This window comes from Gopherus evgoodei, chromosome 9, assembly GCF_007399415.2.
Source record: "Gopherus evgoodei ecotype Sinaloan lineage chromosome 9, rGopEvg1_v1.p, whole genome shotgun sequence".
Lineage (NCBI taxonomy): Eukaryota > Metazoa > Chordata > Testudines > Testudinidae > Gopherus > Gopherus evgoodei.
The window spans coordinates 80427667-80446422 of record NC_044330.1 but is presented as its reverse complement, the minus strand read 5'-3'; the positions used below and the strand labels follow the sequence as shown (position 1 = coordinate 80446422).

The following is an 18756-nucleotide window of genomic DNA, read 5'->3' as shown; positions in this document are numbered from 1 at the left end:
AATAAAAAAGGAATTAGTGAGCTACAGATAGTACATCAGACAGAAGGTAGATATTTACAAATATTTTCATGTTAGCAACAGTGTAACACCTTACCACACATTTATTTAAAGCAGAAAGTTTTCATAACGTTAATATTTTTGCCAATTATTCACTAACGGCAAGCTTCCAGAAGGTCTAAAGTAAAGTATTACACTTTTCCCCTGACTCTACTACTGGCACAGGTTTATTACTGTGCATGTGATGGTCTGGCAATGGGCAGACTGATTGGTGAAGGGATATATTTGTCTTAGAAAGACAGACAGAACTGGATCAGTTTTTTTTTTAAAAGGGGGAGGGATAGCTCAGTGGTTTGAGCACTGGCCTGCTAAACCCAGGCCTGTGAGCTCAATCCTTGAGGGGGCCATTTAGGGATAGGGAGCAAAAATCTGTCAGGATTAGTTCTGCTTTGAGCAGGGGGATGGACTAGATGACCTCCTGAGGTCTCTTCCAACCCTAATAGTCTATGATTCTATTGAAAGGTTTTTGTTTTTTTAACTCCAGAACAGAATTGGTACATGGACTTTAAATCAGATTTGAAGAAAAAAATGTCTGCAAAGGAATTAAATGGTTAATCCTAAAATGTGGCTAGCTACTTTAATATTTAATGTATGCATTTCCAATTTTGTAGTGTTCATTTACTGTCCCAGACATCTGATATTTCAATTCCCGCACGGAATGGGACAAGATAAAGTAGGTTCTGTAGTAAAAGAAAACATCAAATCCAATTTATCATTAGAAATGTGACACCACCAAATATTCAATTAGGATGCTTTTACTTAATATTCTTTGTTTCAAATCACTTCAGATAAATACAGTACAATAAAAAACAAAAACAAAACAAAACAAAACATATTTCATGGGTTGAAAAAAGATGTGAAGTTTCTCTTGCTATAGATCTACATATGCCCAGTGAGAGGTTTGTTATTCTTTCCTCCAGCTATAGCTGTTGACCACTAAATACAAGTGTCTGCCTCTGAACAGCACAAGGAGTTTTTTAAAAAAATTCATATGAAATGACTGCATTTTAGACCCAAAACAATCTTTTTCTTTAAAAAAAAAAAAAGAACACAACAACCCATGACTTCCACACTAGCCCTTGCTGTTTTTGAAAGTCAGAGAACACTACTGCAGTATTTTGACAGTTTTTTGCTATCAGACTAATGTAGGCAATACAGCTACACAATTGCCAACAAAATCATGGTGGTTAAAATTAAAAAAGATCCTATACTTAGATAAAAAAGAAAGAAAAAACAAATAAAAGAGAACTGCAACGTGGTAGTCTTCCTCCCACTTCAGTCTTAGAAAAGTATCCGCAAATAACGAATGAAATCTCCAGAAGCTGGAGACTCATCTCGCTAGACAATGAAAACTGTTTACTTATCAGAACGTCCAGAGTCTACGAAAATCGAATTCCTTGCTCCAATCAGCTACATACATCCAACCACTGCCTTTCTTTGCCCCTCCACCCACTAAACCCTATAAGCCTCCAAGCTGACCTAGCTACAGAATCCAACAGTCTCTGTTAACTGCTCTGGACACTCCATTCAAGTTTTCTTCACAAAGCCAAAAATGTACATGCATTTTGATTCCTATCCATATTATTGTGGTGCTTTAATAGCTTAGCTGTTCATCCAAAGCTTTCATGTATCTAAACAGTGATGAGCAAATACACATCAAATAATCTATTCATTATGTAAATAAAAGATTGCAAAGATTCAGGAGAACTAGAGTCTTTTGATTTCACAAAGTCATCTGAGAAATAGGTCCTTCTCCTCTCACTTGCCCCTCAACCACCCATTTCATTTTCCATTCTTCCCCCTACTGTGGCAAAGAACCCCCATCTGAAGGGTGGCACAGAATGCTTGGAAGGAGTACATGCAGCATGTGCTGCAACAGCAGAGATTAGGCCTGTCTCCCCCTGCTGGTTTTTCTAGCTCCCTACCTCCTTATAGCCACTGCCAGAAAGAATGAAGGAGATAGTTTTGGGAGGCATGAGAGAGACAGTACTCACACATACAGGTGATGGCTGATAGCCAGAATGACGACACCACAAAGAGGGGGAAGAAATAGAAGAAGGAAAACAGAAAGAAAGAAAATGGAGATGGTGAGGATGAAGAGAGTGAGGGAGAGAAAACAATGAACCACAAAACAAAGGAAAGACCTAATCAGAAGAAAACTGAGTGGATAGATAAGAATATGGATATATAAGTAGTACTGAACATTAAAGAACATTAATCTGAGTGAAACAATGAAACCTAAAGACCACTGAAGGAAAGAAAGGCATCACAACATGGATAGGGAAAGAGAAAGAAAAATTATACGTTACTTTATTTTATATAAAGACTGCTTTATTCAATGCTTTAATCGACGATTTCATGGTGGTTTGGCTGTTTCCAACAAGATAAGATTTAGAAGTTCTCACAGATTTTGGCTGCAGAGGCCAACAACACTTCCCTGTAAGTTTAACCTAGAAATTGACAGATGTAGAGTAAGAGCTTCTCACCCCCAATCCATGCCTCTTATTGCTTCACTTCTCACCCTACAAACAGGTCCCACCACTGAACTAACTGTTCATTCACCCACTGAAACTTCATCACTGGGCACATCCTTGATCATGTGTGCATCAGAGTCCAAAATATGATTAAAAACTGTCAGGAATTTGAGGCTAAAGAGACTTCATATCATAGGCATAACACTGAACTAACAACTCAACCAATGTAATGACTGTATGGTTATTTGCCAGTGAAACTAGTCCATTTTAATTTCCCCAAGTCAAATGAGGTATACTCTGAATAGTGTTTTGCATTGCCAAGTTTCTCATGCAGTGCCTATAACCTGAAAAAAGTTTTAACTCTTAGTTTTACAATTTTAACGTGAATGCAACAGAAGTAAGTTTAACTTCAAAAACAATATTTTAAAAGCAGTTCTATATCTTTATTTTTCAATTAAATCAGATATAAAGTTTTAAGGTCTTGAAGCTCTATCTGGATAAGAATTCAATTCTGCATTTTGAAAAAGTGACCTCACCCAGCTATCACTGAAGGAGAACTAGAGCCTGGGGTTTTTCATGAAATGTAAAACACAATATCAAAACAATTAAAATGAAAAACTCACCCCACAGCAGCGCCCCCGAGTCTCCTGTCCCACAGGGGTGGGCCCAGCTCCCTGCTCCAGCCATTGCAATCTGACACAGGGGACTGGAGCACCCCTCACATTATGACCCCCAGATAGCGCCTCCAGGGGCAGGATCTCACTGTGCCTCCCTCCCCCCACACCAGCTTCCTACATACCCCTGAGGACAGAACCAGACCCCCAGGTGAGGGGAAAATGGATACAACCAAATAACAAAAAAAAAAATAACCCAAAATAAAATGAATTTCCCAGAACTCCAAGTATAACCTTGGTGGTTATAGCAACAATCAGTAGTGAATCCTATCAGATGCCTCATCACTCTGTAGGTCTATGGACAGCGATCAGAAAAGCCTTGTATCAATTTCTGAGGGCCAATATATCCACATTCCTTTCTTACACAGGCCCCGCAGCAGTTGTATGTGCACTTGTCACCTTAGAACTTGATTACTTCAACTTACTGCATATAAAGTTGCTCAAACGCTTAGGAAGACACTTGGCGGCAGCAGCAGTCTACCAAGAGCTAGAGAAGTAGATGTCTGTCAGAGTAACCTGGGTGACTTCAATAGTCCCTTACTGATGAGCACTGCAAGACATCCAGGCATGGAGGTGTGTAGGAGGTCTAAGAGCTTGTGCAACTTCCCTTGGACAACTTCCCCCGGAATCTCAAATGTACCTGTCATTCTGCATAGCAAATCCTGGAATATTTTGAAGTCAACTGGCTGTAAGGTAGATCTCAGGTACTACCCCTCATCAAAAGGTGGCAACAAAACAAGTGCTGGGATGGAACAGTCCTTCACCTAAAAGTCCTCATCAGAGCCCTGATCATCCCACACAGTCAACAACACTGCAGCATGAGCTGACAGTCGAGCTGATGGTGGGGAAGGGATCTCTAGGGGTATGTCTACACTACCCGCCAGATTGCTGGGCAGCGAACGATCCAGCGGGGGTCGATTTATCGTGTCTAGTCTAGATGCGATAAATCGATCTCCGAGCGCTTTCCCGTCAACTCCTGTACTCCACCGCTGCAAGAGGCGCATACAGAGTCATCGGCGGAGTGGCAGACACCATGGTAAGTCAATCTAAGCGTGTCAACTTCAGTTAAGATATTCAGATAGCTGAAGTTCATAATTTAGATAGATTCTCCCCCAGTGTAGACCAGAGCTAGCTCTAGACTGGACTAGGGTGCAGAAGCTGGTCTTCTGTCTTATAATCTCCATAGTGCTCAATAAGGCCATAGGTTTTAGTAAGTATAGGGAGAAGGAGGCCATGGGGTGGAAACCAAGGGATAGTATCAATGGGATAATAAAAAAATGAGTCCTAGACTCCCACTCTGAGATGTAAGGATTTCAACACCTAGACCACAGAGAACGTACTGGAGACTCCTCATTGCTATTATCTGAGCCTGAGGAAGAGAAGCAGTACCCCTCTTGGGGGGTTGGAGTTTGAGTAGCTGGGACCACAACAGGCTGTGCTCGGTACTAAGCTTGGGGCATCAGACCATACCTTCATTACCAAAAACAGTGCCCAGTACCAAAGAGGCAATAAAGTAAGGCTACGATTTTGTCACAGAGATAACAAAGTCACGGATTCCGTGACTTTCAAAGACCTCTGTGACGTCAGCCCCCATGGGTACCCCGGCCACCTCTGGCCACGGGGGAGTCCCGCAGCTCTGAGCCTCTGTGGATGGGCACCATGGAGCTCCAAGCCGGCCCCACAGCTGCCCAGCGGCTTCTCATTTTGTCATGGATATTTTTAGTAAAAGTCATAAACTTCACCTTAGCCACAAGATCCCTTGATATCACACAGGTTTCAGTACCAAGTACATTAGTGCTGCAGGTAGGCAAATGTAAGGTGCTGGTACCAGAGGTATCAATAACGGGGGCTTCAGTGCAAGGGGTTAGTACCTGCTAATTTCTGACTCAGTGAAGAAGTTGGTCCTGGTGTTCTGTGACTGATGCCTGAGTGGGCACCACAAGGTCCCTTCTTGGGCCTTGAACTACTCTTCTCAAATGTAATTCAAGGGAATTTCTAGTTTAAGGCAGGACCCAGTGATGGAGGTCTAGACCTCTTCCCCTTAGAGATTCAGTCCTCCTCCTTCCCCTCAACCTCTGAGGTTTTAGCAACTGTGGAGGATGATTCTTTACAAGTGCTTGTCTCATATATGAAAGCCTAAGAGCCAGTGGGAGCACTTTGAGGAGGAATAGTCAAAATTTTCACCCCTAGCTGCTTCAGGACCTGAAAAGGAGCACAATGACCTATCCAGACGAAACAATTCTAAGCAAGACATTTCTGAGTTCTCTGAGAATGATTTACAAATGTCACTTCTGTCTTGTATATATCCCTCACCATGTCACAATAAGCACCTCATACATCCATCAGAAAAAGTAATTTTTAAAGCCTGAAGATGTGCATTATCATAATGATGGGATCCCAGTACCAGGAAGTCTCACAGGCAAACAAAAGGGCTGCTTCTTACAGTAAGAAAGGAAACAAAAGTAAAAAAAATAGCTGAACAAATCCTCTCTATTTACAATGCAATGGATAGATCAAAGCGAAGGAGGAACTCACTGCTAGTTCCAATTCATATCCACAGTAGGGACAAGGAACTAAGAGTCACCCCAACCTTTCTAATCTCAGATGGAAGGCACGAGGACACTCAGGGGGCAGGTGTGGCCCCAAACAAACCCTGCTGGCCAAATGAATCCGAACTCAAGAGCTTGGGATGCAGATGCTCAGATATTGCAATGTGGACAAATTCATATTTTTGGTCAAGGAGCATCTGCAACAAAAATCTTTTAGCAATGAAATGTTTCATGGTATTGTTCTAACAAAGTCAATTTAGGATTTTGGCCACACTCCTGGTTTAAATATTGCATATAGTAAAAAGTTAAGACCACACAGCATCCAACCAGATGACAACTCATGTATACTAATATAATACCTAATAAGTAAGTTAAGGACATGTCCCAGCAAAGGACTAAAGTCAACATGACAATACCCCATAGCATCCCATTTAAGGCTGAAACATGTTTCTCTGGTCCATGCTGTATTCTATTACTAGTTCTTTCTAAACTCTAATCAAAACTCGCTTTTTCAACCTACTGTTTAATATCATTACCTTCCTCTAAGCCCCACACAGACAGGTGGGTATCACATACATTGAATAAAAAACGTTTAAAGGGCAGGAGAGACGGACTTAAGAGAAAACAGTTGGCTAAAGAACAATTCAGGGGCTACATATGGCAGGTCAAACATGTATGATTGTAAAAACACCCATTATATAACAGGTATAATTAGGAGTTATGGAAGGGATCATTTATGTTGAACTTCATAGGAAGCTTCTTGACAGATCTATTAGGCTGTGAAATAGTCTCCCAAGGAAAGTCTCAATGCACAGGCCAATTAAAGCTAGACTGGACAAAGCACTAGTAACTGCACAACAGGGAATTATCCTACATTAGCAGGAAGATTGAGTAGAAAAAAGACCTTTCCCATCTCTAACTTGTGAGAAAATAATGTACTCCACATTTAGAGACAGTAACTGTGGAAGAGGATAAAGGAAACTTACCACAAATACCAAGAGATACTATATACCCTTCCACATGAGTTTTACCCTTCTCATGTGACATGGCTAAATAAATGAACTCCACTGTACATCTCTTCTGCAAGAAACTGACAAGTGATCTCAGCATGGATAACAGGAAGAATGGAAGGAAAACACCGGTCTTAGACTTAGTTATAGCAACAAAAAAGGTAAAGAATGTCTAAAGGACAAGCAAGTTCAGGTTAATAGGGGGCTACTGGGCACAAAGTTTAAGTTTTCTAACACTGTCACCTCCACACAAGAACTTGCAAGACAGGGAATAACTTCCTCAAAAACACACCAATTTTTACAGGTGTGTTTTTGTGGCTTATTAGACTTCTAAAAACTATGTTGGCTTTCTCTAACTCAGTCTCAAACTGCTGACTGTAATCTGTTTCATCAAGTTTAAGAATGTTTTTATATTATTCTGCACCCAACCCTGCAGTCCTGTTACTTATAGGAAAATTACCCTTGACTTTAATGGGAGCTTTGCCTGCATGAGGACTGCAGGATAAACAATATAGTGATCAAAGGGAGAAATTCATGTCCTGCTTCATAGACAGAGTAGTAATGTACAAAGGCCTCAAGAATCCATCAGTATCCAGCGACACTGTAAAATCTACAGAAAAAGAAGATGTACTTTTGACAGCAGTCAAGAGGATTCAGAAGCTACAAAACCAACTTTAATGGAGAAGTTCATTAATGTTAACAAGGAGGACTAAGAAGCTGTGTATTAGAAGTAGAGGATTGGAATAAAAAGGAAGCTTATATCTTACCTTTCCAAATGAACCCTGACCAAGAACCTTAAGTAGTTCAAACTGTGCGGGATCTGCTTTCTCACACCCTTCTTTCACATGGTGGGTAATAGGAATTTCTTTCACATTTCCTTCATCCTGTTAAAAAAACAATGAGGTGGGGGGAGGAGGAGAGGGAAGAAATCAACACAACACTGAAAAGTATTGAAATAGTTATCTCTTACATTATGTATATACAACTATCTCCTGCATTTTGTAGATAATTACTGAAAGGGCACTAATATTACATTTATTATTTAAAAAGTTATTTTCCTTACTGTTTATACCTATTCTCCTTTAAGAATCCTGAACCTGAAGTCTGTTTCTTCACCAAATTCCCTTCCACTAAGACAATATTCTTTATGGAAGGGTTGTAAGTAGATGATAGATTGTAACCATTACAAGTTTCCCAAGATGAAAGAAATTACAGCATCACAATAGAAATACTCTAGCTAAGGCTGAGGTGGCACTTCCATTCTAAATCCCTGGCTTCAGTTCCTTTTAGCTTTCTCAAAAATCATCATCTAGGGCTGAAATTTATGCTTGGCCTTGGCCAAAATATTGTGAATTAAAATTTACTGGCAATTCCTTCATCTTTTTGAGTTAACTGGGAATAAAAGCAAGAGTTCGGAACAAACAACCAATGAGGTTATTGACCTGAACAACAGAAGGATGTGCGTCATTTGGTGACAGTCACCTATATATGAATAGTCTAACTAAGCTTAAGAATTCTTCATCCAATGGAAAAGCCACCTCGTGATATGTAAAACAGTTCACAGAAAGATCAGTCTTTGCTGTGATCAGTTCACTCTTTTCAAAGTTAAGTACAAATCTGAGGTAGGGAAAGAGATTCACTAGGTCTTCAACTACTCTAGTTGCTTCTTGCAAGGATGGCACCTTCTCTCATAAGCAGTACAGATGACAGTATGAAAATGTGTGGTACAGCACGACAGTAACAACTATTAAGAAAACTCTGGGAGCCAAGGTGAAACCAAATGAGATGATGTATTGCTGATGTATTTAACACAAGGTGAATGAGAGAAACTTCTGGTGAGCCACACAGTTAGCATATCAAATAAGCATCCTTCAAATGAAGTTAAATGCTTGGGTCTACTACAATAATAGAAAAGGTTATTTGAGCCTTGAAATATCTGAAGGTGGAAGAGATCAGATCTGATGAGAAAAATGCTGACATTTCTTGAGCACTGCAAGCAGAAGTGAAGAGACTCCAGAGAATCTTGCCTGAATGGATTACACATTGACCTGCTAAACCCAGAGTTGTGAGTTCAATCCTTGAGGGGGCCATTTAGGGAACTGGGGTAAAAATCTGTCTGGGGATTGGTCCTGCTTTGAGCAGGGGGTTGGACTAGATGACCTCTGAGATCCCTTCCAATCTTGATATTCCATGAACTGGCATTGGGCTCACTGCTTTCAAGTCCTGGAAGCGCCCAATTGCTACCCACTTCCTCCATATTAGTTCCTTACCATGCTCAGAAGCTATGTCTTCAGGGAAGACAGCTAAAACTCAGTACATACATTATGGTATTGCACCTCAGATATGGGGGTGAGTGGAAGGGGAAAGCCAACCCTGCCCTTTGTGGAAGGATTGGCTTTCTGGCATCAAAATTTTTCCATGGCCAGTTTGAGGACTGGGAGAGCTACTGCCTAATATCGTCCATCACAGCTTCCAAGGTCAGATCTAAAGAGTCTCTTGAGGCAAGAACAGATATGGAAACTCTCAGATGATCTGTGGAAGCTCTGCTGATCCTGATTGTAAGCAGAAAAAGCAGTGCTTCTTGTAAACAGACAGTCTTTCTTCTTAAGATCTTGATTCAAGGCATCCCCAAAAAGCATCTCCTTTGTCAAAAGCAACAATAAGATGTTGTTTGGTTTGGAACTCTGATAGCCATATTCAAAGCTAGAAGGTACTTCTACTCAAATTAACAGGCAGGAGTAAGGAAAACAGTGTGCATGTTTCTGGGAGGAAGTATCAAAGTCAAAACCCAAGGTTAGGCGTTAACTCATGAAGCTTTATGCCCAGGCAAATAGGTTAATATTTTCCTTTGATGCAAGATGCTACAACTGTAATATTAAATCTCTCTTTTGTGACAAGATTATTTCTCCTTTAATTATATTAAATGCCCAGAGACTTCATTAACACAAAGATAAGGTCTCCTACTGGTTTCTCGTGCCCTTCCAGAACGAGAAGAGTAGCTAAACTTAAACTTCTGAAAGGTAGAAAATACAAAGTTAAGGTACACACCAGCCCTGGAATGTAGCTTAACTCTGCTTCTTCTGGAGCTGGCCACAACCACTGGGAATGGTTCAGCAAGGATGCTGCAAAGGTTAAGCTAACAAAGAAAGTGGTAGATTGTCCATCTCTTGATGTCTTGAAACCAAGACATCAAGAGATGGACAGTCAGCCTCCACTCCAAAACCCGTTTTGCATCAGCATTTATAGTGGTGTTAAATATATTTTTAGAAGTGTTTTTAATTTATAGGGCAGGGGTCGCACTCAGAGATTTGCAATGTGAAAGGGGTCACCAGTACAAAAGTTGGAGAATCACTGCTTTCGCTGAATTGTTCGGGTACAGGCCTGGGACATGAAAGACCCTGGTTTCAAGTCCCTGCTCTACTCGACTTGGAATGACTTTGGATGAAAAACAGGCAAAGCAAAGATTTGAGCATGGGTCTCCCACATCCCAAACCAGAACCTTAGCCACCAGCCCACAGAGCAACACTGACATAACTATCTGTTTATGACATGGCGGAAGGTAAGAGATAATGTCTCTTTTACCTATAAAGGATTAACAAACAGGGACCAAAACACCTGACCAGAGGACCAATTAGGAAACAAGATACTTTCAAAACTAGGTGGAGGGAAGCCTTTGTTTGTGGGCTTTGGGTTTTGCTTTGTTCTCTCCAGGCTCTGAGAGTGACCACACATACTTACAGGCTCTCTAATCTTCTGTTCCAATTTTGTAAGTACAAAAGTAGAAAGACAGTTTAGTCTTTTTAATTGTTTTTCTGTATTTGCAACTGTGTATCTGGCTGGTAGAGTTTTACTGTGTATTTGGGTGAAAGTATTCTAAATTGTATTTCTGCTGGAGAAAGCTTTCTTTCCATTGTCTATAAGCTGAAAGACCCTGTAACTTTTTACCATCTAAATTGCAGAGAGAGACCTTTTATTATTTTTTTTTAAAGCAAAAAATTGGATCAGAAAAAAATAAAAAGGTCTCTCTCTGCAATTTAGATGCTAAAAAGTTACAGGGTCTTTCAGCTTATAGACAATGGAAAGAAAGCTTTCTCCAGCAGAAATACAATTTAGAATACTTTCACCCAAATACACAATAAAACTCTACCAGCCAGATACACAGTTGCAAATACAGAAAAACAATTAAAAAGACTAAACTGTCTTTCTACTTTTGTACTTACAAAATTGGAACAGAAGATTAGAGCGCCTGTAGGTATGTGTGGTCACTCTCAGAGCCTGGAGAGAACAAAGCAAAACCCAAACCCCACAAACAAAGGCTTCCCTCCACCTAGATTTGAAAGTATCTTGTTTCTTGATTGGTCCTCTGGTCAGGTGTTTGGGTCCCTGTTTGTTAACCCTTTACAGGTAAGAGAGACATTAACCCTTAACTATTTGTTTATGACGCCCCCCAAATCGCAGACAGTGGGGAACCTCACTGGCGGTGATTTCTTCCTACAACTTTAGAACAAACAGATTAATACAAGACATGCACCTTTACATATACTAATACGTACGTAAACTACAAGACTTTCTACATTTCAAGGACAAATTTCAACCAGTGGATTCTGGGAAACTTTCACGAGAGAGTGCATTAGCTACTTTGTTAGAAGCTCCTGAAATGTGTTGAATTTCAAAATCAAAATCTCGGAGAGCTAAACTCCATCGAAGCAGTTTTTTGTTGTTCCCCTTGGCAGTATGAAGCCACTTTAGCGCAGCATGGTCGGTTTGTAGCTGGAACCGCCGTCCCCAAACATATGGGCGTAGGTTTTCCAGGGCGTATACAATGGCGTAGCATTCCTTTTCACTGACTGATCAGTGACTTTCCCTCTCAGACAGTTTCTTGCTGAGAAACACGACTGGATGGAAGTTATGATCCGATCCTTCCTGCATGAGAACTGCTCCTATACCACGCTCAGATGCATCTGTGGTTACTAGGAATGGTCTGTCAAAGTCTGGGGCCCTTAGCACAGGGTCAGGCATGAGAGTTGCCTTAAGTTGGCTAAAGGCTTTTTGACACTCATTAGTCCACTTGACTGCATTCGGCTGGATCTTTTTGGTCAGGTCGGTCAGTGGGGCAGCGATTTGGCTGTAGTGTGGTACAAATCGCTTGTAATATTCAGCCAAGTCTAGGAAGGATTGGACCTGTTTCTTGGACTTTGGGACAGGCCACTTTTGGATAGCATCCATCTTGGCCTGTAGGGGGTTTATGGTTCCTAGACCCACCTGGTGTCTCAGGTAAGTCACTCTGTTTTGGCCTATTTGACACTTTTTGGCCTTAACAGTTAGCCCGGCCTGCCTGATGCGCTCAAAGACCTTTTCCAGGTGTTCTAGGTGTTCGGGCCAGGAGTCAGAAAAGATGGCCACATCATCGAGGTTGGCAACTCCATATTCGCCCAGTCCTGCTAGTAGACCATCTACCAGCCTCTGGAAGGTGGTGGGTACATTTCGCAGCCCGAAAGGAAGTACATTAAATTCATACACCCCCGCATGGGTGATGAATGCTGACCTTTCCTTGGCAGGTTCATCTAGCGGTACTTGCCACTACCCCTTGGTTAAGTCTATCGTAGATATGAATTGGGCACATCCCAACTTCTCCAATAGCTCATCGGTGCGTGGCATTGGATAGTTGTCTGGACGAGTTACTGCATTTAGCTTACGGTAGTCCACGTAAAAGCATATTTCCCCATCTGGTTTGGGTACCAGAACCACTGGAGATGCCCATGCACTGGTAGAAGGGCGGATTATACCCATCTGTAGCATGTTCTGGATCTCCTTTTCTATAGCAGCTTGGGCGTGAGGAGACACCCGGTAGAGTGGGGTTCTAATTGGGTGAGCATTACCTGTGTCAATGAAGTGGTATGCCCTTTCAGTCCGTCCTAGGGTGGCTGAGCACAATGGGGCAAAGCTAATGCACAGCTCCTTGATTTGTTGCTGCTGCAGACGTTCCAGGGTTGTGGAGAGGTTCACCTCTTCCACGCCACCGTCACTTTTTCCTTCGTAGTAGACACCTTCAGGCCACTCAGCATCATCTCCTCCCTGGACTGTAAACTGGCAAACCTGTAAGTCTCTGGAATAAAAGGGCTTGAGAGAATTAACATGGTAAACTTTAAGCTTTAGGGAGGAATTGGAAATGCTATGAGGTAGTTAACAGCTCCCAGGCGCTCTTGGACCGTGAATGGCCCTTCCCATGATGCTTCCATCTTATGGGCCTGTTGCGCCTTCAAGACCATAACCTGGTCTCCTACCTTGAAGTAATGCTCTCTGGTATGTCTGTCATACCAGGCCTTCTGCTCTTTTTGAGCATCCTTTAGGTTTTCTTCAGCAAGGGATAAAGAGTGTCGGAGGGTGTTTTGTAGGTTGCTTACAAAAGTCTAGAATGTTAGTCCCTGGAGAAGGCGTAAACCTCTTCCATTGCTGCTTCACCAACTGTAATGGCCTCTTAACCTCGTGACCATACACAAGTTCAAACGGTGAAAACCCTAAACGGAGATGTGGTAGAGCCCTGTAGGCAAAAAGCAACTGCTGCAACACTAGGTCCCAGTCATTGGAGTGTTCATTGACAAATTTACGTATCATGGCCCCCAAAGTTCCATTAAACTTTTCCACCAGGCCATTGGTTTGATGGTGGTACGGGGTGGCAACCAAGTGGTTCACCCCATGAGTTTCCCACAGTTCCTTCATGGTCCCTGCCAGGAAATTAGATCCTGAATCTGTAAGGATGTCGGAGGGCCAACCTACCCTGGCAAAAATGTCTCTTAGAGCCAGGCACACAGCTTTAGCCCTGGTGTTGCCTAGAGCTACTGCTTCCGGCCATCGGGTAGCAAAGTCCACCAAAGTCAGTATGTACTGCTTTCCTCTGGGGGTCTTTTTTGGGAAAGGACCCAGAATATCCACAGCTACTCGCTGAAATGGGACCTCAATTATGGGGAGTGGCTGGAGAGGGGCCTTGACCTGGTCTTGGGGCTTTCCCACTCTTTAGCACACCCCACAAGACCGGACATACTTGGCAATGTCCTTGCCCATCCCCTCCCAGTGGAAGGACTTCCCCAACCGGTCTTTGGTTCTGTTCACCCCAGCATGGCCACTGGGATGATCATGGGCTAAGCTTAAGAGCTTTTCCCTGTACTTAGTTGTACCACTAACTGTTTTTGCGGATGTCAGTCTTCCTTGTGTCCACCAGAAAGAGTCTCCTTGTATAAAAGTCCTTGTTCTACAACAAACCGAGATCGATTAGAAGAGCTGAGAGGCGGTGGGGTGCTCCGTGCCGCTGCCCAAGCTTTCTGAAGGCTGTCATCTGCTTCCTGCTCAGTCTGGAACTGTTCCCTTGAAGCTGGAGACACCAGCTCTTCCCTAGACTGTGGACTTAGGCTTAGAAGTGATGTAGGTGAGGGGGTTGTTTTCGTTGCTGGTGAACTGCTCTCTGCTGGTGCACCAGGTAGTATTCCAGGCTCTGGCTGAGCCTCTTGGGTATGGTTGTCTGCTGCTTCTGCCAGTTCAGGCTCGCTGGCGCCCTCTGGCGTTGGGGTTGAAGATGGATTTGCAAGCACTGTCATCAGTGCTGGCAACAGTTCTGGTGCTGGCTGCTTTTCCAGTTCCTGGTCTGGGACTGGAAGCACTGTGGCTGTTTCCGTTGTTGGCATGGGATCCGGGTCCACTACCTCTGTCTGGGTCTCTGGTAACCCAGACGGGGCCCCTGTGGACGGCTCAGGAACAGGAATGGGTCTGGAAGCTTGCCTGGTTTGGCTACGTGTAACCATTCCCACTTGCTTGTCCCACTTTACCTGGTTGGCCAAATCTTCCCCCAGTAGCATGGGGATGGAATAATTGTCATAGACTGCAAAAGTCCACATTCCTGACCAGCCTTTGTACTGGACAGGTAGTTTAGCGGTAGGCAAGTCTACAGCTTATGACATGAAGGGGTAAATTGTCACTTGGGCCTTTGGGTTGATGAATTTGGGGTCCACGAAGGATTGGTGGATAGCTGACACTTGTGCCCCTGCGTCTCTCCACGCAGTAACCTTCTTTCCGCCCACTCTCAAAATTTCCCTTCGCTCCAAGGGTATTTGAGAGGCATCTGTGCCTGGGGATCTTTGGTGTGATGGTGGTGTAATGAACTGCACTCAGTTGGGATTCTTTGGGCAGTTGGCCTTTATATGTCCCAGTTCATTACACTTAAAGCATCTTCCAGCTGACTGGTCACTGGGTCGAGGTGGGTTACTGGAGACTGGTGAGGTGGAAGAATAGGGCATCTGTGGCTTTCCTTGGGTTGTAGGTGGGGTCTTGGGCTGCCCTCGGTTATACGGTTTATTGTTGGTGTGCCCCCCTAGGGTATTCGCTCCCCTTGACAGTAGCCTTTTTCTTTTCTGCCACTTCCATCCATTTGGCTCCAATCTCCCCCACCTCGATTACCGTTTTGGGTTTTCCATCTAGGATGTACCTTTCTTTTTCCTCGGGAACACCATCTAAGAACTGCTCCATTTGTATCAGGAGGTGCAGCTCGTTCAGATTGTTAACCTTTGTTCCTGATATCCAGACTTCATAATTCTTTGCAATGTGGTAGGCGTGTCGGGAGAATGACACATCTGGTTTCCATTTTAGGCTCTGAACCGCCGACGGGCATGTTCAGGTGTGATCCCCATTTGGTATCTGGCCTTGGTTTGAAAAAGTTTATAGTTGTTCATTTTCTCCTTAGGCATTTCAGCTACCACCTCTGCTAAAGGTCCACTGAGCTGTGATCTCAGCTCTATCATGTTCTGGTCTTCAGGGATGCTGTACCCAAGGCAGGCTCTTTCAAAATTTTCTAAGAAGGCCTCAGTGTCATCACCTGCCTTGTAGGTGGGAAATTTTTTGGGATGTGGAACAACTTGAGACGGGTTGTTAGGATTGGCTGGGTTCTGTTGCTTAGCCTTTTCTAATTCCAGGGCCTGCTGGTAGGTCTCCCTCTGGAGTTCCAGCTGTCTTTGGTGGTCTGCATCTTTGGCTGCTTGCTCTCTTTTGTAGGCTGCCTCTCTTTCTCTTTGCTCCATCTCTTGTAGTTTTTTTTCCATGTCTTGCCTGTGCTCTGCGTCTTTGATTTGTTCCTCTGCCTCCAGTCTCGCTCATTCCTGTTTCAGGGCATCCTTGGTAGTCATGGTTCCTGCTTTCTTGCGTTGGGGTGCCCTCTGGTGTTTATTGCCTGAACTGCGGCTTTTCTGTTGCTTCTCGGGTTGCCTAGCAACAGTGCCTTTCTAATTAGCCTTCCCGGATAAAAAAAATTGGAACAGACAAAAATAAAAGGTCTATCTCTGCAATTTAGATGCTAAAAAGTTACAGGGTTTTTCAGCTCATAGACAATAGAAAGAAAGCTTTCTCCAGCAGAAATACAATTTAGAATACTTTCACCCAAATACACAGTAAAACTCTACCAGCCAGATACACAGTTGCAAATACAGAAAAACAATTAAAAAGACTAAACTGTCTTTCTACTTTTGTACTTACAAAATTGGAACAGAAGATTAGAGAGCCTGTAGGTATGTGTGATCACTCTCAGAGCCTAGAGTGAACAAAGGAAAACCCAAAGCCCACAAACAAAGGCTTCCCTCCACCTAGATTTGAAAGTATCTTGTTTCCTGATTGGTCCTCTCGTCAGGTGTTTGGATCCCTGTTTCTTAACCCTTTACAGGTAAAAGAGACATTAACCCTTAACTATCTGTTTATGACACGCCTGTCTTCTGACAAATCTGTTTTTCTCAAAAATCTTTGAAAAGTTCTGTTTTCATTTCATAGCAGAATGAGAACAAATTTTTGAACCTCAAAAGCTACCACAAAACAGAACTGTTGTGCTCCAGTCAGCTCTACTGATTAGCATTTCAGCACAGCAAATATTAATCCACAAAGTCTGAGGGCATGGTAATAGGAGAAACTTTCAGACAGAAGAACAAGTGTTCAATTCCTTTCTTTTCCATTTCTTTCCACCTGTTAATCCAGAGGTGGGCAAACTACAGCCCGCAGACCAGATGCAGCCCACCAGCTCCCACTGGGGAGTGGGGTCTGGGTCTTGCCCCACTCCGGTACTCCAGCCGGGGAGTAGGGTCAGGGGTTGCACCACACAGCTCCTGGAAGCAGCGGCATGGCCCCAATCTCCAGCTCCTATGAATAGAGGAAGCCTGGGGCTTCCATCCCACATGCCGCTCCCACCCAAAGTGTCACTGCTACAGCTCCCATTGGCTGGGAACTGCAGTCAATAGGAGCTGCAGGGGTGGTGTCTGCAGAGGGGCAGTGTGCAGCACCACCTGGCCGTGCCTCCGTGTAGGAGACGGAGCACGGACATGCCGCTGCTTCCGGGAGCCGCTCGAGGTAAGCGCTGCCCAGATCTTGCACCCCTGAGCCTCTCCCCATGCCCCAGCCCCCTCTTGGCTTCCAAACCCCTCAATCCCAGCCCAGAGCACCCTCCTACACCCTGAACTTCTCATTTCTGGCCCTCATCCCAGAGCCAGCACCCCCCAACCAAGAGCTCTCACCCTCTCCCACACCCCAACCCCAATTTTGTGAGCATCATGGCCTACCATACAATTTCTATTCCCAGATGTGGCCCTCGGGCCAAAAAGTTTGCTCACCCCTGTGGTAAGCTAAGGAAGCACAGCACAACTTACTACATTTCCATAGGCTCCACTTCCATACCACCCCTTAGTGTATTCTGGTGGGAGCAGTGGTAAAGCGACTTCATTTTAAAGAAGTCTGGTTCTCTCTATCAGCACAAGGAAACAGCAGATGAACTACACTGGCACAAAAATCCCTAACGCAGACAATACATCCAAGCCTCAGTCCATCCAATACAAGAAACAAAAACGCCTTTCCAATTGGTTTTCATTCTACGCATATTAGGAATTTAAGGCTATGTCTACATTAGCAAGCTAACAGCAGCACAGCTATACCGATGCAGCTGTGTCTCTGTAAGATCACTCGTGGCCACTCTACGTCGACAGGTGACCGTTCTCCCATCTACATAATTAAACCACCCCCAATGAGCAGTGGTAGCTATGTCAGTAGGAAAGCGCCTCCCACCAACATAACACTATCCACACCAGCACTTCTGTTAGTGTAACTTATGTTGCTCAGAAGGGTATTTTTTCACACCTCACATCACACATCTGATATCAACTTATGCTGATAAGTTATACCAACAAAAGTGCTACTGAAGACCTAATGTAAGTTTTACTTTAAACAAATGGCAGGAAAGAAATACTAGCAGCATTCAAGTTGCCTGGTGACAGCAAGAATTTTCTTAGTTACACATTTAACTGCCTAATGAAATCTTAAATAGCTGTTGATGCTTCCATTAAGACAGAGAAACATTCTACTTAGAAGCCTTTCTATTTCAACATCACGGCCTTCATTTTTGTTCCTTAATACTTAAAATATTTGCATGAAAAGAAATTTCTTAAGAGTTCATCTGCTCTTATGTTTATCACCCACCTTGAATCATTATACTCTGACATCACAATTGGTTGCTGTGGAAACTGACAGTTATTAAATGGGAACTCACGAGAATAATTTATTTTTCATGCTAATGTCAATTAAAATAAAGAATAAGTTGATATAAAGCACCCTCTATAAAGGTAAAACATTTATTTTAAGAAGCAGCTTATTTTATATTTAGTATACGATGTAGTTTACTACTATTAGAAAGTTGCAACTTGGCACCCTTGCTGAGCATGCAGAGACCTCTGCAACATCCACATCAAAGAATAAATAGGTAAAAAAAAAATAAAAATAATAATTTTTTTATGCACCAAAAAGGTAAAACTGAGTAACGAATTCCAGTGCTGCTTTTATAAATTTCAGTTAGGTGAAGCAACTACCAATGTGTTACATCTGCAGTGTATTTGCTATGGGCATGTCTACACAGTTAGTGCATGGCAAGCCAAGGTGTGAATGTACAACACACTAGTTGCCATGCAGATGATCCTACCAG

The 18756-nt window shown here is 43.1% G+C and overlaps 1 protein-coding gene across 2 annotated transcripts in view; it reads right to left on the bottom strand.

The window, feature by feature from the left end:
- RPS6KA6 (ribosomal protein S6 kinase A6) overlaps positions 1–18756 on the bottom strand; it is an 88850-nt gene that overhangs the window by 50937 nt on the left and 19157 nt on the right. For both annotated transcript variants that reach the window (XM_030574707.1, XM_030574708.1), the window contains exon 3: positions 7532–7648. In XM_030574707.1, coding sequence (XP_030430567.1) covers positions 7532–7648 — 117 coding nt within the window. The remainder of the gene's footprint in view (positions 1–7531; positions 7649–18756) is intronic.